Raw genomic sequence first — 23,397 nt, 5'->3', positions numbered from 1 at the left:
GAAGATATACAGAAAAGTCTTAGTAAGTTTTTGACTAAGTCCACTGCAATTGCAGGGCTATACCTGGAGTCTACCAAAGAAAGAATGACATTCACCTTAGCAGCCAAGAAAATAATAATAGATAAAGCCCTGGCCTTAGCATTTTTAGAAGCTCAAGCAGCAACAGGCTTTATTATCGATCCCATCTCAGGGCAGAAATATTCTGTGGAGGATGCACTTATTAAGGGGGTTGTTGATAATGAATTCAAAAGTCGGCTCCTTGAGGCCGAGAAGGCAGTCCTAGGATATTTGCATGGTTCAAAGAAGTTATCAGTGTTTCAAGCTATTGAGAGCAGGTTGCTTGAAAGAAGAAAAGGAAAGCATATCTTGGAGGCCCAGGTTGCATGTGGGGGAGTCATTGATCCTGTGAGAAGTGTCCGAGTGCCTCCCGAAATAGCTGTGCAGTTGGGTTTGCTGAATAATGCCATTTTACAATTCTTACATGAACCATCAAGCAACACGAGGGCTTTCCCTAACCCCAATAACAAACAAGTTCTCTATTACTCAGAACTGCTAGGAATGTGTGTCTTTGACATAGACAGTAGATGCTTCTTGCTTCCATTTGGGGAAAGGAAAATTTCCAATCTTTCTGTAGAAAAAGCTCAGAAAATTTCTGTAGTAGACATAAAAACAGGAATGGAACTGACTGCATTTGAAGCTTTCCAAAGGAATCTTATCGAGAAAAACACCTATCTTGAGCTCTCAAGACAGCAGTATGAGTGGAAGGAAGCCACATTCTTTGATTCCTGTGGAAAGGCTTCTCATCTGCTGACTGATGTTAAAACAGGATTGCAGTTTAGTATCAGTGAGGCAGTAGAACAGGGAGTGATTGACAGAGCCTTAGTTAAGAAATGTCAGGAAGGTAGCATCACATCCACTGAGCTTGCTGATACTTTGCTGAGCAAGTTAGTTCCAAAGAAGGATTTAAACAGCCCAATTGCAGGGTACTGGCTATCAGATTCTGGTGAAAGGATCTCAGTTCTCAAAGCTTCACGCAGAAATTTGATCGATCGTATTACTGCCCTTAGATGCCTTGAAGCTCAAGTCAGTACAGGTGGTATTATTGACCCACTTACAGGCAAAAAATTCAGAGTGACTGAAGCTTTGCATAGAGGGTTGATTGATGAGTCCTGTGCCCAACAACTACGGCAATGTGAGTTGGTATTCAGGGGGATTACACATCCAGTCACTAATCAGACTATATCAGTGGTTGAAGCTGTGAGCACAAATGTTCTGAGTGTAGAACTTGGGATTCGATGTTTGGAGTTCCAGCACTTGACAGGTGGGTTAATCCATCCCCAGTCTAACACAAGATTGTCAATAGAAGAGGCTCTCAAAGAGGGGATCCTTGATGTCCTCACTGCTTCAAAGCTCAAAGATCAGAAGTCCCATGTCAGAGATATTATTTGCGCCAAAACTAAAAGGAAGTTGACCTACAAAGAGGCCTTAGAGAAAGCAGATTTTGATTTTCACACAGGACTTAGACTCCTAGAAGCATCAGAGCCCCTCATGTCTGGGATTTCCAGTCTCTACTATTCTTCATAAAATTCAGTGACATTACAGTAGTGCTTAGGATATTGCCTCCTCTTATTCATTCAGTTATAAGAAACTCTTTAAATACTCACTATTGATTTCTTGTCGGGTTGGAAACTGCTGGCTTCTAAGAATGTTATATTTAAAACATCATAATTGTGGCTGAAGAAGGATTGAAATGGTTTCATTTAGCTTTGAGATTAGTTTAATAAACCTGATTAGGACAAATCATCTTCTGTATACAAATGTGGACAGCATAAGCTCAACCAAGTTCTCGATGTCCTCTCACTCCTTCAGAGTTATTCTGATTTTTATCAGCCCTGGCCTCAGGCTCGAGGTCCCATTTCTGGAATGGTGCAGTACCCTGAGATCAAGTATAAATGATTTTGGAGTAGAACCAAGAACAAAAAAGAGAGATCTGCAGCTGGTGCAGTGTACCTTGGTCTTCTGAATTTCAGACTGTATCGAAAAATAAAATAATTTTCAATTTTCTTGTATGTTTTACACCTCCAGACATCTTAAAATAGTGAATAAATGTTGCATTTATTTTCAAGATCTTGAATTAAAATGCTAAACAATTTAAAATATGTTTGTTGTGGTAAGGGGGTGGGTGGAAGTGGTGCCTCATTATTTGATTAGATGTTGCTGGAAATCTTAATATTTTTCTGTGTATTTTTCTTCTGTGAACATGCTCTGTATTCCTCTGACTTGATGACCTATTCAAGACTCTTCTATATCAGTGTCTCTTGACTTGTAATGCTAATGCAAAGGCAGCAATTCAAAGATTTTTAGATCTTGAATGAAGTCATAATATATGGTTTGTCATATTGAAAAACCACTAGAAAGTTCGATCCTTCTGCGAGGTTTTGGTGTGATTTGAAGCATCGATCTACAGTTTCTGTGGCTGTCACGAACATTGGTGGCCCCTTTCCAGAGAAAGCTTGAATATTTATCACAGCAGAGTAACATGTTGTATGTGTGGCTATGTCAATGAATAAAACATTTCACTAGCCCTGGTATTGATAATGATATTTTCACAGTTTGTTTGCTAAGCAGAATCTAACACCTCAATAACTTTAATATATTTTTTTACAACTCATGCTTGCCAGAAATCACTGGAAGAAGAAAAGAAAGAACATGTTGAAAAAGCCAAAGAGCTACAGAAATGGGTGTCAAATATTAGCAAGACATTGAAAGAAGGCGAGAAGGCTGGCAAATCATCCTTCTCAAAGCAGCAGGTATTCGCTCATGGTGTCTGTCTGGGGTAATACCTATTTCCTGGATTCTAATAAGAAACTGAAGTCACTCTATTTCCTTCCTCCCAACCCTACAAAATGGGCTATTATTAAGATAGCTTCCTTGTGTTTAGGATATGAATTCTTGTTCTTAGAGAGTTCTAAACATGAAAAGATTTAAAAAATTTTCAAAGCGAAAGTAGGAAAAAAATCAACAAGCATTTATTAAGTATGCATTGTGTACTAGGCATTGTGTTAAGCAGTAGAGATACAAAAAAAAGGCAAAAAAAGAAGCCCCTGTCCTCAAGGAGCCTACATTGTAATTGGGCAGACACCATGTAAATAAATAGTTGCATATACAGTACATGCAGAGTGGATGGAAGATAACCTTTGAGGAAAAGGTCCTAGAAGCCTTGGGGACTGGGAAGGCCTCCGGGAGGAGGTGACACTTTAGATAAGTCTTGAAGGAAGCCGGTGATTCCATGAGGCAGAGATGAGGAAGCAAAGAACACCAGACAATGCACAGCCAGGTACAAAGATGAGAGATGGAAGTGTCATGTGCAAATTAGCCCAAAGAATTCAAAAAAGTAATTTTGAACACATAAATCAGTTGATGTCCTTTTTATAAGCATCTTTGATACAGAGGGAGTGTTGAGGTCAGATTGGTTAGTAGAAAATTTATATCTTACCTGCCCAAATGCTAGATCTCTGTCTTGCAAGATATAACATGGAGTTGGAAAAACAGTTATCCTTTCTGATATTCTGGCCAAGTCATAGGATCATAGATTTAGAGCTGGGAGACCTTAGAGGCCATCTTGTCCTACTCCCTCATTTTCAGATGAGATTTATGCCAAAGGAGGTTAACTGATGTGATCAAGGGGCGGCCAGGTAGCACAGTGAGTAAGAGCACTGGCCCCAGTGTCAGGATGACCTAGGGATCGAATCCGGGCTCAGATGCTTAGCACCACACCCAGAAATAACTGGCCGTGTAACCTTGAGCAAGTTACTTAATCCTAACTGCTTAAAAAAAAAAGTGATGTGATTAAGCTCATACAAGCAGTAATCCTCAAAGGTGGAATTTGAACCCAGGTCCTTTGTACATCCACTGTTTTTTTCACTGAACCTTTATGACCTTCAGGTCCTCATCTATTAAAATGTAGATAATCACAGGGATGCATATTTGAAGGATTATCATCAGGCTGCAGTGAGATAATACATGTAAAGCACTTTGAAAACCTTAAAGCATAATATAAATAGCTATTATTTTTGCCTAAATAAAGCAATCACTTCTAATGAATTCTTATTCTAGATGGAACCTTTTAAATTAAACTCTAACAAAAGTTTTTGGTTCCATTCTGACTTGGGATCACCATATTGGTTAGGTCTTTGTCCTCCACTAGAATCTATTGTAATTCGTTGCATTAGCTCTGGTAGAGCAGTGGGGGTATCTTTTCCTCCTGCTGCTTATCTCTTACAGGTTTATGGCTGCCATTGCTACAGCTCATTCTGTAATTTTTTCCTTGCTGAATGGGTAGCATTTTCTGGCTCTGACACTTACTAGATATGTGACTGTAGGCACAAGGACTGCAAGTCTTGGAGCTTCAGTGAGAGTAATCTTCATTGTGAGAGTTAGTCCTCTAAAGCTGTTTCCCTGAGGATTGCTTTCTAGACAATCATTTCATCAGTCAAGCAGTCCACAAGCATTTATTAATCTAGTCTGCTAGGTCCTAGGAGTAAAGAGAAAATGAATAAATACAACAATCCCTGTTCTCAAAAAGCTTACGTTTTAATGGATGACATATGTGAATAAAAAGAGACACATAAGATATAGTAGAAAAGGGGTGCCTAACCTGAAGTTCACAGACATCTTGGGGGGTCTTTTTTAATATAGATTTTATTCCCCCCCAATTACATGTTAAAACAATTTTTTAACCTTTTTTTTTAAGTTTTGAGTTCCTAATTTTATCCCTCCCTTTTTCTCTCTGTCTCCCCTTCTTGAGGTGGTACACAATCAAATATAGGTTATATGTGTGCAGTCATGTAAACTGTTTCCATGTCACACCTTGGGAGTCTTTAGGGAAGTTCTGAACATGGATGGAAAAAAAGTTCTATCTTTATTTTCACTAACTTCTAACTGAAAATTATATTTCTTTCAATTATTAAAAAAAGATTATTCTGAGAATGGGTCCATAGGTTTCACCAGACTGCCAAAGGAGTCCATGACACAAATGGATAAGAACTCCTGGAAGAGAAGAAAGGTCACCTTAGAGAGAGAAAGGAAGGCTCAGTTGGCTGGGGGGTAGGTGTAGGAGACCAAGAAAGACCATCAGCAGAAGGTGGCTTTTGAACTAAATCTTAAAAGAAAACTGGCAATATTCAGAGGTAGAGGTAAGGAGGGTTAAGATTTCAGGCATGAGATAACCAATATAAAGGTATGGAAAGTAGAGATAGAGGAACAGCATAATTCACATTTATATGGTCCTTCATAGTTTGAAAAAGCACTACAAATGTACCTGAACTAATGCATAGACATTTTACAAATAAAGAAAATGCTTTATAAACAGTAAAGTACTGTATAAATATGATCTATTTTTTTTACCCTCTCAGCATTAGAGAACCACTGTCAGGGAAGCAAGCATGGGGGCCTAAGTCTTGTACAAATCTTCCTTCCACCTAGGTGCTATTAAACACATGCCACCAAATGACTCCTTAAAGTTTTCTCCCACATTGTCTAAATATGGTAATGAAACTCTCTTATAAGATTTTAGAGCCCATCCTTCTCCAACCCTCTTATTTTACAGATAGGACTCTGAGGCTTAGGGAAGGTAAATGTCTTGCCCAAGGTTATGCAGGCTGGAAGAATCAGAGACAGGATTTGAACCCACATTTTCTGATGACAAAGCCACTCTTCACTCTACTGTACCATACTCCCCTGATTGAGATCACAGCTTTTCTGTAATCTATAATTTCAGGCAGCTATCTGGGACACTAAGAGATGGCCATGCTCATGTAGTTGTTACTTGTCAAAAATGGGACCTGAACCCAGATCTTCATTATTCTAAAGTGATTCTCTTTCTACTCTACCGTGTTGCTTCTCATAAGTATAATAATAATTAACCTATGAAGTTTTCAAAACATGCTTCATTATCTTACTTGAGTCTTATATTCATCACTAGAGAAGGGGAGGCACGCAGTTATTATACCCATTTTGCAGATGAGGAAACAAGAGAAGTGCTGTGACTTGTAGGGGCAATGAGGAATTCTATATATTATTATTTTAATCAAATTAAAAGTATCTAATAGTACAGGCTCCTTTTCCTAGATCAACTTTTTTACAAAATCATAATATTTTCCCCTCTTCTTTCTTTGTAAAGAATTCTTAAAATTAAAGCTATGAGCACAATTTCCCCTTCCCATTGACCTTTAGAATAGATCTGTTCTTTATTTAATACTCTTTAGGAAAACACCAATTGTGTTTGTAGGTGTGTAAACCTTTTCCTGTTTCATAATGATCCAGGGGCTATTTCATAGCAAAGTGAGCCACAAGATCATGGTATTTTAGATGTGATGATGATGGTTAATAATAACTAGCATTTATGTAGCACTTCACAAATACTATCACATTTTATCCTCACAACAACTCTGAAAGTTGTGCTATTATTGCAGGCATTACAGTATAATAATAATAATATATATTATATAATTAATATAGTATTATAATAATACTATTATTATCCCTGTTTTACAAATGAGAAAAATGGTAGGCAGAGGGTGAGTGACTTGCCCAGGGTCACACATTAACTCTAAGTGTCTGAGGTTGGATTTGAATTCAGGTTTTCCTATTTCTAGGTCCAGTGCTCTGTTCGTTATAGCTGCCTGTAAAAGTAGGCTACCTGGGGTTTGGTGAGCTTCTGATCGATATAATAAGGAATCACATCTCAAATTAATCAGAGACTAAGTTAATTCTGAGAAAGGGAGGTAGCAGCATGGTATGAAGGAAATAAAATTGGTCTTGGAGTCAGAAGTCTTGGAAATGAACACTGGCTTTGCTCCTCATTAGCTTTGTGTCTTCGGGCTCACCCATTTTGGGCCTCAGTTTCATCATCTGTAAAATTAGGAGATCAGACTGAGTGATCACTAAGATCTTGTCATCTTTGCTAGTTTTGTACTATATGAGACATGAGAATGCTTACCTGTGAGTGAGTGAGTGACTTTAGTCATTTAAGAGATGTAATTGATCAAAGAATAAAATAGAAAGTTGGAAACTGAACAAAGCTTTGAGGTGTGTTTTGGTCATAATTAGGCAGAATGTGGCTTAAGTCATAAACATGTAAGAATGCCCAATATGCTTTGCCTTAAAACATATTTAAGGTTATTTAGAAGACTTTTGTGCATTTCTAAAGTTACTGTGGCATCATGTTTGAGCCTATTTTTTTTAGGAATGAATTTAGGAATGAATTTATGATCTCACAGTCATGAAACATTTCATTCAATTGGCTTCACATCTTGATGTTTCCAGTGTATATTTGTTATTGAAAGGTAACACCCAACAAATAGTAAACACTTAGTAAATGCTTGTTGATTGGCCCAGTGGAAAGTTGATATTGTCAGAAACAAGTTCAAGAAGTAATTTGGTGAGGAAATATGAAAGAATGGGACAAAATTTTGGTCTTTTAATTAAGAATAGGTTAACTTGGGGGTGGATAGGTGGTGCAGTGAATGGAGCACCAGCCCTGGAGTCAGGAGGACCTGAGTTCAAATTTGGCCTCAGACACTTAACACAAAAACTAGCTGTGTGACCTTGGGCAAGTCACTTAACCCCAATTGCCCTCCAAAAATACCCCCCCCCAAAAAAAGAATAGGTTAACTTTACTATTTATTTCTGGTTGACTGATTTTTTTGACAGGGAGGGTAAAGAGGAGGTATCCCACTATAGGGAGTTCCCAGAGTGAGAAAACTCCCTGTAGTGGGGAAAAAAATTCACTGCTTTCAGAGGACCTTGGGTTCAAATCCCAACTCTTATGCTTACTACCAAGGTGACCTTGGGCAAATACTTAACCTCTCTTGACCTCAGTTTCTCATCTACAAAATGAAAGGGTTATACTAGTAGCCTCCGAGGTTCTGTCTAGTTCTGAATACATCCTGTGAATGCAGGTTTATGGTAGGTGAAGGCTACTCCTAGAACAGGGAATTCAGAAAAAGTATCATTGCCTCCTCACTGACTACTAAAGCAAATAACTTGGATCTATTTGAGAGTAAGCCTCTTTTTCCTACTTGTATGGCAATGAAGAAATGCATTATTGGGTGTTAATGTCTTTGGAAGACTTAATTGCATTTTCTTCCCTTTCAGATTTCCAGTGAGGAAATTGCCACGAGAAAAGAACAGTTATCTGAAGCCCTTCAAACCATACAGTTGTTTCTCGCTAAACATGGTGATAAGTATGTTGTGTTTTATTAGCTGCTTTATAATTATTTGAGATAAAGGAAAATGGGATTAGCATAGTAAAGAAGAAAGGGCAGGTGAGCTGCTAAGTCAGAAGATAATTGCTGTTATAAGTACATAAATATATCAACTTTAGGTCTGTGCTGGAGCTATTTGTAGCATGGCAATACAGGGTTTCTGCTCCTAGTGACTGGGAAGTAACCCCAATAAAACTACTTTTGCAGAACCCTATAATGATATGGGAGAAAGGGAGGTAGGTAGGAATTTTGAGTGATGCAGGACAGTAGCAGATGATCAGGTATTCTTAGGTAACCCTCTCTTTCTGTCTTGTTATATAACACATTCTAAGAGAAGAAAAGGTAGAAGAAAAATTCTCATTGGTTTGTACCATTTTTTCAAATTCCTCAACTTTGTTGCATGGTTGTGGAAAACTGCTATTATTGTTAATGTTGAAGAGAGGCACAAAGAAGTCATGTGACTTGACCAGGGTGATATAACCAGTAATTACTGTGTCCTGAAGTAGGATGTGAACGCATGTTTTCCTGATTTAAAATCCAAACACCATATCTACCATACTGTTCTCATATTTTAGTTGTCATGTTCTTTGAGGGTGAGATTAACAAATGATATTTTTCCATACCCTCTAACAGGTCAGAGTACATTTAAAAAAATTATACATGTGTTGATGAGGTCCCACTGTGTGTAAGTTTATATTGTGACAACCCTAAACTGCCTTCTAAGCTGCAGCTGACTCTTATTTTTTTTCTTATGAATGGTCTTTGATTTTCTATACAGTACTTAGATTATGGCCATTTAGTGAGCCTAGAAAGGAGATAGTAATTTGTTTTGTAAGCATGTGCTCATTTAAAGAAAGAAGTTATTTTAGAGTATACTGAGAAGCATATATATATATACATATATATATATATGTTTTATCTTTTATCATAGAAGATAAAGAGAGCTGGTATCATGAAGATCTACATTCAGGTCTTGACTGACTCATGGTGACTATATGACCCTGGGCAAGCCACTTAACCTTCTAGTGCCTTAGACAACTCTCTAAGAGTATTAAGTTGCAGAGATGCTGACTTGCATTTCAGAAGGAGTTTGCTCACCTGGTAATTCCCTATACCAGTGAAATCACAGGTCCCTAAAGTCTTTACAGAATTAGAGAAATTTACCTCTTTACCTTTTAATAATTGATCTTTATTTCCATATTTTAAAAAATCATTTTTATTTTTAAAATTACTTAAATCATTATTTAAAAATTTCTTATTTATTTAAAAAAAAAACACACTTATTGTAGATTGACTGATGAAGAAAGAAATGAAATGGAAAAACAAGTGAAATCTCTTCAAGAAGGTTACAACTTATTCAGTGACTCTCTGAAGCAACTTCAGGAATCACACATTTTAAGAGATGAAAAGGTGGAAGAGAAGGTAATATTACAGGAAAAATTTCATTAGTTTACTTTGTGCTCCCTTTTCAGATTCCTCAGTTTTATTGCATGTTTGTGGAAAACAATGTTAATATTGGTCAAATTCCACTGGATTTTGTATGTAATAAAAATCTTGAAGTACAGTTCAATGCTTGCAGGTTTCCAAAGTGGTATATAGCAAATGCATCTTACCTATGCTGATCATCAACTTTTGTGAAGTCTTAATCTTTGCCTTGCATGATGAAAGAAATAAGAAGCATTCATTTTCTAACTTCATGTCTTTAAAAACCATTTTTCTAATATGAAATAAGGCTCTGTATTATTTTTTAAAAATGATACTATGTAATGGCCCAGTGTGGTCTGTGGTTTATAATCTTTAAAGCAGAAGTTATTAACCTGTGGTCTGCAAACTTAAAAGATAAAAATTTTTATAACTATTTCAATGTATTGATTTCATTTGAAATCCTATGTATTTTACTTTAGGCATTTAAGTGTATTCTAAGAAGGGGTCCACAGTCTTTGCCAGAAAGCCAAAGGGAGTCACAACACAAAAAAGCTTAAGAACTCTTACTTTTAAGGGATTCTCTAAGAATACCTAAGAGTGGCATTTAGGATTTGTTTTATTTCCAAAGTTTCCATGGAAATGTAATTTGAATACTTTCAGACAGAATAATGAGAATTAACTCTTCTTATATGGAAACTCAGGTTTAAATTTCACTTAATTTAAATTTGAATGAAATCTGAAGTATTTGTACTTGGAATTCAGTGCTATGTATTGGCATATCCAAACAGAAAAACCCAGTAAAACTAAACATGGCATTCAAAATGAAATTTTCCAGACTTGTGAATGGTCTCCACAAAAATTAATTGTGGTTTTGGGTGGGGTCCTGTTTGACTATATAGAAGTGTCGTATGCTGTAAACATGAATAGCATGGTGTTTGGTCTCTTCTGTGTCCATACAATCTAACCTGACCAAGATGCAGAAAGCATGACTTGCCTTCTAAGTATAGATTCTGTTTTCTCGCTGTCATCACCTACTCTACTGTGCCTTCACTAACCCTGTTTATGTACACAGAGATAAGTTTTCAATTCACAGATGCATGTTGATTTCAAAGCTTTTATCACATCCTGTGCTGTTGAATAGATCACTGACATAGATCACTTGTGCATTTGAGCTGCCTAACATTCACAACATTGCTACAGCCCTGGTAAGTAGAGGATTTTATATTGAAAAGGATTATTAAAAACACAACCAAGTTTCATAAAAATTATTCCCACTTATGTAGAATCAACTAAAACTGGACATTTTGTATTTCCCTTTTAGCTGGATAAAATCATTGCAGGTACCATTGATCAAACAACTGGAGAAGTCCTTTCAGTCTTTCAGTCAATTCTAAAAGGCCTTGTTGATTATGAAACTGGAATCAGGTTGCTGGAGACGCAGCTAATTCTCTCTGGTCTTATTTCACCAGAGCTAAGAAAATGTTTTGATCTTCAGGAGGCTGAAAATCATGGCCTTATTAATGGACAGATTCTATTTCATCTTGAGGAACTAGGTAAAGCTAAGGAAATTATTTCATCAGTATCATCTACAACAATCCCAGTTCTCGATGCTTTTGATAAAGGTATGATTTCAGAATCTGTGGCCATCAGGATTCTTGAGATACAGCTTTCTACAGGGTTTCTGATCATTCCATCCACAGGAGAGTGTCTGACTTTACAGAAGGCTTTTCAAAGAAACTTGATTTCTTCAACATTGTTTTCTAAACTCTTGGAAAGGCAAAACATATGCAAAGACCTTATTGATCCAAATACTTCAGAGAAGGTCTCCTTAGTAGATATGGTTCAAAGAAGTATCCTGCATGAAAATACTGGAATGCGCCTTCTCCCTATAAGACCGCAAGAAGGAGGTAGAATAACACTAAAATGTGGAAGGAGGATCAATATTTTAAGGGCAACTCATGAAGGTCTCATTGATCGTGAAACCATGTTTAGACTGATAGGAGCACAACTTCTTTCGGGTGGTCTGATTGATTCTGATTCTGGGCAAAGAATGACCATTGAAGAAGCCATGCAGGAAGGGGCAATTGACTTAGATACAGCTAACTGTATTCTCACTCATCAGGTGCAAACAGGTGGGATCATAAGTTCAAATCCCCCTAAACGCTTAACAGTAGATGAAGCAGTCCAATGCAATTTAATATCATCTAGTAGTGCACTTTTGATACTAGAGGCACAAAAGGGCTTTGTTGGCCTTATTTGGCCTCATTCTGGTGAAATATTTCCTGCATCCTCCTCACTGCAGCAAGAGTTGATTACAAATGAATTAGCATACAAAATACTCAATGGAAGACAAAAAATAGCTGCTCTTTATATTCCCGAGACTTCCCAAGTCATTGGTCTGGATGCTGCTGCACAGTTAGGTGTTATAGATAATAACACAGCATCTATTTTAAAAAGTGTCATACTGCCTGATAAAATGCCTGATGCAGGAGACCTGAATGCTTCCTGTAAAACTGCTAGACAATGGTTATCCTCTTGTGAGTTTCAACCATCAAGCATATTCCATGAATACACACAGCAAGAAGATATTTCAGATGGGGGAGAGCATATGGAAACCCCAACCTTAGAACAATCACAGAATTTATTCCTATCTTATTTGATGATAAATAGCTATATGGATGCAAATACAGGGGAAAGGCTTTTGTTATATGATGGAGAATTGGATGAAGCTATCAGTATGTTACTGGAAAATGATAATACAGCATTTGGTGCAATGTCAGCAAAAAAAGAATTGATTGGCACAAATTTCAGACAATTTGGGGATGTTTTATTTAATAGTACTGCAAATGAAAAGGATGTTTCCTCACCAAGTAGTATTGATGGGACTTGCCTCAAAGAGCCTGAAAATGGCATAAATCTCCAGAATAGGAAAAGTACAGCCAGTGAAGGACTTAATGATTTAGTACAACCTGAAAAGATGGATAATGGAATGTTTAGTGACGATTATGAAAATGTATTTAAAAATTGCAAAGATGGAAATCAGGTAGGAACTAGTGGCAGTCTAGATAAATGCATGTATTCTGAAAATACTGAAAATGATTTCCCAAGTGATGAAAACAAAAATTTTATTGGAGTCTCTACCAGTGGAAGACTTTGTGCTCTGGATGAAACAGAAAACCAAGATAGGAGAATCAAGGACCCCAATATCTTTGAAAATTCTTCAAGTGAAAATCACTTATTTCATTCAGATCAAATGGGAGTCCACCAGGGAAGTAGTAATAATGTCTTTACCCTAGAGAGCTACTTTCAGAAATCTCTCACTTCTTCTTTGTTGTTCAGTGACCAAATTGTATTGCTTGATCCAGAAACTGCAGAGATTTTTCAAGGTAGACTTCTGGACAATATAGATAATAACATCAGTTTGCCAAGAGGATCATCTGAATCTAAGTCATTAAATGTTGATTGTAATGCTCCCCAACTGCGGTGTCAGAGGGATAATTTTGACAGTTCTAAATATTTAGGGAATCAGAGTGAGGTTGGCAACATGCAGGTTGTTATTTCTCATCCAGAATCCAAAAGCGATCAGGCTGAATCTGAGCTTGAAGAATACTCAGTCAGCTCAGCTCTGAGCACTGATACTGAGAGTGCTGACATACCAGCTATCTGTGGAATCCAGCAACTTGAAGAAACTAACAGGGCTAAAGATTCTCAAGATTCTCAGCCGGAGGATAGTGAAAGTGATACAGAGAGTGATGATGATTCTTATAGTACTCCATTGGTAGAAGATGATGACCATGATTCTCTACTTCTTGAAGACAATGATTACGATTGTTTGGAACCTGAAGACTTTGATGTGCTGCAGCATGAAGCAGATGACACCCCTCATCGTGGATGTGTTTGTGCTGGCATTTCAGTGGGAAACAAAAGCCACATAGTTACCCAAAGGGAAAGACCAGATCTGATAAATATGAAAGAGGAAACACGGTCTTTTCAAGAATTTTTCAAGGTTTCCAAAGAGAGTGAATTATATTCTTATGAAAGATTTAACTCAGATTCTGTTGACATAGGGGTGGCAAATGGCAGGTTACTGGACCCTATATCAGAAGAGGAAAGCACAAGTAATTTTGAAGATGATGTGCCTGGGATGGTAATTTCAAAAAGTACAGAAAGAAAGGAGAATTTCCAAGCTTCATCAGAAGCAGGAGAAACTGAATGTTTGGCAGGCAGAAGAGAACAAGATGAATATGGACAAGAAGTTGGATTTTATGATCAAAATGTTCAATGCATGAAAAATGAGGACAGTTATAGAAATAGGAAACATCTATCTGCTGTTAATGATCTGATTGAGTGTGATAGGGATAGGGTGCTTGAAATGTCTACATCTCAGGATAAGGATGGACGTATTATCGATGTACAGGTGTCAGCTACTTCACATGAAAAGAAAGACAGTGATGAAATTGTTGGAAGTAGTATGATGAAGATAAAATCTACCAAAGAAACTCAGAAATTTCCTAATTTAGAAATACCCCAAGGTGTTAATATTCTACAGCCAAAGTCAGCCAGTGAAACAAATTTAGTTACTAAAGCAGTCATCCTTCCAGAACATATCTCTGAGATTGTTGGTCAAAGCAGAGAAAATCAACTTAATATTGAAAGACACCTTGAGGAGTTTGCAGAAAACAAACTTAAATTACAGTTCTCCATTCATGATAATGAATCAGGAAAAAGTATTGGTGCTGATAGTGTTCTATGTAATAATGATATCAATTTTATTTCTGACATAGATAATAGTGATTCAAGGGACATTAATACTAAGATAATGCAACCAGGTTCAGATTCCCTTTTTGTAGTGAAAAGTGGAAATCATCATACTGAGGGCTTGACAGGTACAACTGAAAATTTATGTTCTGATGGTGATGTGAAAGAAAAACCTTCCCAAACAAGCCATCCGTGGATAATGACAGACTCCAATGATCAAGATCACCAAAGAAATGAAACAAATGATCAAATTCAAAGGAGAGATGGCAAGAGTAAAATGCTTATAAAAGAATCTTCAATTCTACCCCAGGTTAAGTTGGTTGAGAAAAGTGTGGGAGAATATGATAAAGATCTGAACTGTTTTCCCAGGGAGAGTACTTGCCCATTTCCAGAAATCACAAGCAATGAAGAATATAGTCAGACACAGAAAATGAAGGAAGCGAGTACTGATCTTGCAAATGAGCCAAAGGATCCACAAATCTCAACAGATAAAAATCCTGTTCATTTGGAGAACCTTGGAGAAATATTTGACCTATCTGCTTCCAAGGTGGTCAGTGAAATTAATATCATATCTGAAGGAAATTCAAATGAGGAAACTGAAGGTCATCCTGACAAGTTTCTCAGTGAACCTGAGGAAGAAGTGGATTTGTTCTCTTACTTGAAAAAATGTGCAAAACATATAACAGTACAAGAGAATTTGAACCCAGATAAAATTGATTCCTGTACCACTGGGGAAAATAAAATGACAGAGAATGATATAAAGACAGACCCCTCTGATAAATTAAATTCAGATATCCACATCCCTATTTTAATTGATAAACAGTTACAATCAGGAGTTAGTGGTACCAGAGAAAAGACGATAGGCTTTACACAGGAAGATGCATGTATGAATGAGAGAGCCTTAGAATCAGACTTAGGAAAAGAATCTGTGAATACTCAAGTAACTTCAGAAGGGGAGACATTTACATTTTCAGATTTGCCTCATAGAACCCTAGACAACAGAAGTAAAAATGCTGCTATGCAGACTGAATTTGAGACACCTGTGTGTAAAAAGGAACTAAAAAACAACAAGACCAATGATGTTTCTGGCATTGAAATCTCATCCTTGGAAATGAATTATAAGAAAGAAGCGACTGGACAACAGCTCCTGGAAGAACAGACTTTGCTTCCAGAATTACATGCAACAGCAACCCAGACTCCTGAATTATCTTCTTTGTTAGCTGATGACTTGAAGGACATTTTAAAAAGCAGGTTGAAAGAAGGCTATATGTTCTTTGGGGAAGAAAGTGAATTTTCCTCCTATTCAGAAAGGAAAGTTTTAATGCAGAACTTACTTAAAATGGTTGGCCTGACCCACTTGGTAAAAAAATCTTCTAGTAAGTTCAGTGACTCTAAAACAAGTGATTATAGTACAGTTTCACAGATGACTGACCCTCCAGAAGTAAAACCAGAGATCCATGACAATCCATCTCCCCTTTGGCCTGCAAATCTAAGTCCTGAGCTGCTCCTTGACATTTTGAAACAGAGCCAAAAGATTTCAGGGGCATTTGAAATGATGAAAGAAATAGCCCTGAATGAGAATGAGTCAGAGAGAAATGATATTGCATCAAAAGTTCTCCCATTACAGCTTGAAAATATCTTCCACATCCTCCTTGCTGATGAACATTCCCCCAAATTAGAACTTGTTGGAGATTTGAACAGAAATCTGCCTGCTAGTTTTCATATTGAAGGTGAACAGACATATTGCCCTGATGAAAGTCCTAAAATCAAAGAAGGTCACTGCTCCTTTAACTCAGAAAAAATACCAGAAACTGACATAACATCATCAACACCAAGTGAATCATTGGGCCACAATATAGCTTTCCAAAATGAGCAGCCATTTGAGACATTACACAATATTTCCCCAAATCAATTGGAATATACTTTGGATCCAAAAGAAGTTGCTTCTGGAAATGATCCCTTGGCAAAAGTGAGTAACATTTCATTGCTAATACTTTATGTTGAAGCATCAGTCTTTCTTTTGAAAGTAATCCTATACTGCAGCTTGGTGTTGTGGGTGAGGAGGCAGTGTTATAGTGAAAAGTACATGAACCTTGGAGTTAACAAACCTGGGTTTGAATCTTGCTTTTGTGCATATTATCTGTGATGTTAGGCATGCCACAGCATTCTCCAAGAGAACTTCCTCATAAATAAAATGGTGGTGGTTGGTGAAGGGGTGAATAGAGTAGAAAATTTTATCTCTAAGGATTGCTTCAAATCCTTTCTTCAAATCCTGTGTATGGGGGAAGTATATATATATATACATTATATATATATATCAATCACATTTCTGTGATTATACTATAAAAGATCTAAGATTTCCACTAATAGTATAAATCAAGTTGTTCTTATTTTTCATTTGTGAGAAAAGCTATTGATCTGGAAATGTCCAAACTCACTTTCAGTTTCCTAGCATATTACAGCTGTGTTTGCAGCACACTGAAAAAATGCATGGATATTTGACTATGCTTCAAGACATGAAGCTTCCTTTGGACAACCAGCAGCCCCTTGATAGCAACCTAGAAGCTTTGAAAAATCAGCTTCAACAATTAGAGGTAAGAATTTTGTATTGACAGCTCATGAAAGATATTAAATGAAAAGTGACTTTTGAGAATGAGCAATTTTCTTTGCAGTTATTTTTTTTTATTTCAGGTTAATAACCTGCATGTGTATGCCATTATAACATATTAATTTGCTCTTTTCTATATTTTCTTTATAGTCATTTGAATTAGGATTGGCTCCATTTTCTGCCCTTGTAAGAAAGGACATGAAGTTGGCTGAAGAATTCCTGAATTCTCATACCAACAATATTCCCAAAGAACATCTTGAGGATTTAATCATAAGCCACAAGAAACTGCAAACTGCCTTGTTGTCCCTGTATGATTTATCTTCAGAAAGAACTAAACAGATTACATTAGCTATAGATTCTGAAATGGTAGGCATACACATTTTTTATGAAATCAGTTGAATTCTTATACCTTTGAATTATACCTTATACCTAAATACACTGAATTCTTATACCCTTTAAAATTTTTGGTTGAGAATTTTAAATGAAAGTATTTGGAGTCTTTGGTAATGAATGAAAAATTTTATTTTCTAGTCCAAAGTAACAGCTTCCCATGAAAAATTTCTGCATGAACTTCAGAAGTTTTCAGATTGGATTATGGAGAGGAAGAAGACTGTGAATGATCTTGTGGAGGACACTGGTGACAGGAAAAATGTAAAGGAAACCCTGGAATTGCTTAAGGCAAGTGCTACTTTATAAGTATGATGAGATATAATTGAATATTACAAAATTTCACAGAATAATTAGGGAATTGGCAATGGGCCGGTGATGGGAACTTCCAGATGTAGAAATACCCTCTACTAATGCAGTTCAGCCCTTTCCCTACAACTTACAGTCTTAGGGAGTTTATTAGAGCACTGGGATGTAAGATAATCCACTCAAAATTACATAGTCAGGATGTATCTGAGGTGGGATTTATCTTCCTGGCTCAAAGTCCAGAGAGTCAGTAATGGAGCCTGTAGAGCTATGAAGACATGACTGGTCTGGACATTTCCTTAAAATGAAGGTTCTGAGAGGAATCTCAGTCAGAGTAAGGAGTTACAGAAGCAGAGTTAACTTCCAGGGTGAGAAGGACAATCATGTTTCCCACAGTTATAAGTATCTTTCTTGAGGGTAGGAGCAGCTTCATTTTTGCCATCACATCTGTAGCATATATACTTGTAAGAAATAATTGTTGACTGAGACAACCAAGCAGAAAACCTGACCATCGCTGGTGCTACAAAGGAAAATCACCATTACTTTATAGCCAATGAATTGTCCTGTCCAAGTTCTACCATTTTCTCTCCCATATATTCTCTTACATTTTTTTAACTTCATGCTTCAAGGAGACAAAAGCTTCATTACTAATCTTTTGGCGTATGATCTTTTGAATCAATAATGGTCCATGTACAAACACTTTTATTTTCATATTCAGGGGACATACATTTCAGAGACTTTGTACCACGTATTTAATTGAAAGGAAACACTGTACTATGGCCTTGGGGTAAAGCTTTCATTTGACTTCTTCCCTTTGGACAGGTTATTTATTTCCCCCAACTTGTTTCCTGACCAATCCATTGTTGTTGAATCTTTTCAGTTGTATCCAACTCTTTGTGGACCCATATTTTTTTTTTTTTGCAAAGATACTGGAGTTGTTTGCCATTTCCTTCTCCACATCATTTTTCAGGTGGGGAAACTGAGGCAAACAGGGTGAAGCTACTTGCCTAAGGTCACACAGCAAGTACGTGTCTGAGTCTGGATTTGAGCTCAGGTCTTGGGGCTCTGTTCCCTGCCACCACTGCCTTCTTAAGCAGTGGGCTCAGCTAATTACTGAAATGGCTGATGTGTTACAACCAGACATGATTTAGTGGATAGAGAACTAGATTTGAGGGCTAGAACACCTCAGTTCAAAGCCTGTGTGTATGACATAAGGTGTGAATAAGTCATTTAAACTCCCTAGGTCTTCATTTCCTCATCCCTGAGACAGGCAATAACACCTACATAATCCTACCCTGTATTGCCTGTAATGTTGTACAAATTATATAACGCCTGCAAAATACTTTCAAACCTCAAAACACTATGTAAATGTTATTGTTAGCAAAAGAATAATTGTGTAACGTGTGGACCCTTTATTTGTTTTAAATATAGAGGAATAAGGCCTTTACCTTTTGTATTTATAGCTTAAATTCAACAAGTAGATAGAGAACAAACATTGCTACTAGGAGAGGGGAATGTTTTCCATCTATCTCTTTTTCTATATCATGTTTATCATTATAGAGCTTAGGTGAAATATCCCCCATTAGGGAAAGGACAGGCATTAGTAAATACCCTTAACTTTTCTGGAACGAAGATCATAAGGAAGGGAATATTTAATAAACACGATATTATTAAAATGTACTTTACCCAGACCTACATTTTTGGTGATAATTTTTACTACTCTCTTCACAGACTGTATTAAAAGAACTTGGTCATAGCAAAATTCAGCTGGAGACTACAGCCTTTGATGTCCAATTCTTCATTTCTGAATATGCCCAAGATCTCTCTCCTAACCAAAGCAAGCAGCTGTTGAGGCTTTTAAATACAACTCAGAAATGTTTTCATGATGTACAGGAATCAATTACTGCCCAAATGGAAATTTTAGAGGCTCATTTGCATATAGAACAAGATCTCAGTGATCAGAAGGTTTGCTTTTCTACATGGAGTTTGTCTTTTCTGTGTTAAGGTCCATACTGTGACATTGTAATGTGGTATCAGTGAATTATGTAATATTAGGAAAGAAGTGCTAGAAAGCCACTGTCCATTGGTTATAATTAAGTGTTCATTGTACATAACCTGAAGTGTGATGCTTGCCTTCATGATGTTATAAACACCTTTAAGATTGATTTATATTGCCAATAACTTTCCATGCCTGCCAGACACTACCTTCTCTAGTTGAGATGGCTCATTTTGGAAAGAGTGGGAATTTTTTATGTATACTTAGAGATATGAAGTGATGATTGCCATATCACTGGACAACATTTCTTTAAGGAAAGTGGAGAATACTTTTTTCATGGATTTTAAAAAATGGAACACACTTTGTATATATAGTGGGAAAGGAATAGAACCCCATATTTATCAATTATATGCTTAAGTGTTATATAAGGCGGCCACCAGTTTATACTAGAGTGCCACAAAAGAAATTATGTAATAGAAAAATGAATAAGAACTTTGAACTAAGGAATTACAGAGAGTGAGGAAGTCAAAATGTTGCATTTGGTGTCCCTTCTCTTCTTGCTTAAAACACACAAACATTTTCTTTACCAAATATGCTAACAACCAAATCACAACTAACTTCTGTTTTGATGTCCTTTTGCAGAATTAATAGTGTGTATCGCAGGTTTCAAGAGCTTAAGAAAATTGGATGTTTTCCTCCTGTTGGTCAGAAGTTCCATCTCTCATACATATGCATGGCCAGTATTCTTTGGGCAATTCCATCCAAACATGATTCCTTTACTTACAGCATATGTGAGATGTATCCATAACTTCTATATTCACCTTGCTCCAACTGTATTCCACTGCTATCATGTTTACAGCATACTTTTAAAAGCTTCTCTATAGGAACCTTATAAGACTGTGTTTTATGAAGGAGGTTGTTTGTCTGCACTTTTGTCACTATACTTTTAACAAGTTTTGGTTCTGCTCCACTGTAGATTGTGGCAGAACGGCAGCAGGAGTATAAGGAAACACTGCAGGGAATATGTGATCTTCTCACTCAGACAGAGAACCGGTTGATTGGTCACCAAGAAGCTGTTGTGATTGGAGAGAGCAAGGATGAATTAAAGCTATACCAAACCAAACAAGAGGTAGAATCGGGTTTTACTTCCTCAGTTATAGTAGTCTCATCGACCTGGTTGGTCTCTGTTCTATTAGTTGCAAAGCAGGAAGGTGGGACTCAAACATGTTAGTGCTATTGAACAACTGTTTTAGTTTTAGGTGTTGGGGTGGGGGGGAAGGAAAACTGGATGAGCCATGGGACGATCTAAGGGGTTAGAGGTCTTTTTAAAGGCATTGGTTTTCATTTTATATAGGGTCTGTGAACATTTAGTCTGGAATTGGGCATATGCTATGAATTTCTTAAGAGGTTAGCACAAGGAAGAGGCATGATATAGAAATAACCTATTCCATGAAGTAAAACTTTGGTCCATTTGGAATCCAAGTTACTAACAGATAGGGGCTTGAGGATTTTTGACTAACCCTTATAAGTTTCTGATTTATCAGTCCTGTTCTGCTCAATCAGTTTTTCTCAGGCCCTTCATATATTTTATCCCCATTTCATTCTCTTTAATTTATATCAGGTTTGAATGGCCTTTGTGGGGGTTGGTGTGGAAATTTAAAAAATGCTACTATAGAACAACCTACTTTTGGAAATAACTATATACATACTTAACATATAGATAAGAGTTTGAAAAGAAACCCAACTGAGAACTAAATACTCAATCCACTGAACTATTATCTTAAAATCTACTTTTTAACATTCCTGCATCAGTCTCTTTAATATGTTGGCCCTTTCTCTTGTACCATTTGTCAGTAATGAACTCATTTGCCAGCTGACATTTTACTTTTCTTTGGTTCATTTGCAAAAAAAAGGCCAAAAGCAGTAAATCATTGGGTTTGATTCTAAGCATCATGGGAAATGAACTTAGAGGTCTTCTACTCTGATCTACTACCTAATGTAGACATCCCTTTGGCAACATTCCTGGCTGATGACCACCCAACCCTTGCTTGATATTCTAGTGACATGGGACTTGACATCTCACAAGGTGCCCAGTCTATTGCTAGGTCTTTCTGATTACAAAGCTCTACTTTGTGATTTCTCTTTATTGATTCTAGTTTTGATCATTGGAGCCTAAGCAATACAAGTACTTTGCCTACTTAAAAATTTTTTTTGAGGTTATTTTGTTTGTTGGTTGGTTGATTGATTATAGAATGCCTAGTCCCACTTAAAGCCATAACTAGAAAACATATGGGCTTTTTTTGGGGGGGTGTGGAGCAGTAAGGTAATGCATGATGTGGTATGACCACTGGATACAGAGGACATTGTGACCATAGGTATAATAATGCTTGGAGATGTGGTGGTTTGACTCTCATACCTGTGGGAGATAGGAGGAAGGTAGGCCCAGGAAAAGGGACACCATGGCATTGGGATCCTGGGGGTGACAATAAAGGCTGGTAGAAATCCAGGAATGATGATTGTTGAGAGGGGAAAATACTCCTCCTTCTATGGTCCCCATCCTGGTCCCCCTCCTAACACATTACATTGGCACCCTGGGGGTAACACCCCATTTACCCCATTTTAGTTCTAGCTCTGGTCACTTTCTTATTAGCTCACTAAGACCTGGACTTATCCAGAAGCACTTCTGTTTACTAAGGTCCCCCACCTCCTACTCCAAAGCTACTTGCTTTTAGTTAGCAGAACATGAATCTGTTCTTTGATACCCTACTGAAGTGGCACCTACTCTATGAAACTTTGTTCATCCCTGTTAGGCAAGGATTCTCTTCTCACTGCACTCCAAACCTCAGCCTTTTATTATATAATTCTCTAGTGTACTTATCATGTAATGCATATTATGATTATACACATTTGTGTCATATCTCCCTGCCTAGCCTGTGAGCTCCAGAAATACAGGAAATGTATCTTATTTAAATATTCTATCTCCTCAGTTCCTAGCACAGGGATATATGTGTGGCAGTTGCTTGATGTGTATTTGTTGAGTAGATGCTTATTGAATAGGCACTGATTTAATCATTTCACCTTTTTTCCCCTCCTCCTCTTATCCATCTAACAAGGAGCGACAGAAGGAGATGCAGAAAAGTGCACAGGCATTGGCAGAGAAAGTAAAAAAGACTGAGAAGTTCCTGGTGGAGAATGGAGAACAACTATCACAGGAAGACAAAGCACTAATTGAACAGAAACTCAGGGAAGCTAAGATAAAGTGTGAGCAACTGAACCAGAAGGCTGAACAGTCGAAAAAGGAACTAGACAAGGCAGTAACCACAGCACTTAAGCAAGAAACTGAAAAGGTATTTATGCAAATACATGTATTGTTTACTATTAATTAGAAAGGGCAATGCTAAAAGACATGTCTTCTCATTGATTTTGCAGAAGGATGTTATTCGGAGCTTATAGCAAAAGATGAAAATTCTAGATTTTAGGGAGGTACATAAACTTAATAAAAAGCCTGAAGATGTCAGGGCCTCACCGCCAATTTTCTCTCACAAATTTTGTTGAAATGAGTATAATGAGAATAGAGTTGTGAGATGTCACATTTTGAATTTTTTTTTCCTCTCTTAGAAAAACGAATGTTGGAAGTGGTTATTAAGATG

The 23,397-nt window shown here is 37.1% G+C and overlaps 1 protein-coding gene across 26 annotated transcripts in view; it reads left to right on the top strand.

Annotated features, from left to right (window-relative positions):
- DST (dystonin) overlaps nt 1-23,397 on the top strand; it is a 454,426-nt gene that overhangs the window by 267,547 nt on the left and 163,482 nt on the right. For 21 of the 26 annotated variants that reach the window (XM_069070676.1, XM_069070677.1, XM_069070661.1 and 18 more), the window contains 10 exons: nt 2,682-2,810; nt 8,158-8,246; nt 9,557-9,689; nt 11,014-16,419; nt 16,895-17,044; nt 17,209-17,424; nt 17,590-17,736; nt 19,483-19,716; nt 20,724-20,876; nt 22,861-23,094. In XM_069070676.1, coding sequence (XP_068926777.1) covers nt 2,682-2,810; nt 8,158-8,246; nt 9,557-9,689; nt 11,014-16,419; nt 16,895-17,044; nt 17,209-17,424; nt 17,590-17,736; nt 19,483-19,716; nt 20,724-20,876; nt 22,861-23,094 — 6,891 coding nt within the window. The remainder of the gene's footprint in view (nt 1-2,681; nt 2,811-8,157; nt 8,247-9,556; nt 9,690-11,013; nt 16,420-16,894; nt 17,045-17,208; nt 17,425-17,589; nt 17,737-19,482; nt 19,717-20,723; nt 20,877-22,860; nt 23,095-23,397) is intronic. The other 5 variants (XM_069070669.1, XM_069070672.1, XM_069070671.1 and 2 more) reach the window with 1 other exon arrangement.

This window comes from Petaurus breviceps, unplaced genomic scaffold (assembly GCF_028583685.1).
Source record: "Petaurus breviceps papuanus isolate PSGF00001 unplaced genomic scaffold, PetGlider_PUasm1.0 90822, whole genome shotgun sequence".
Classification (NCBI taxonomy): Eukaryota; Metazoa; Chordata; class Mammalia; order Diprotodontia; family Petauridae; genus Petaurus; species Petaurus breviceps.
Note: the sequence above shows the minus strand (reverse complement) of the source record. Positions and strands in the feature narration are given on the sequence as shown.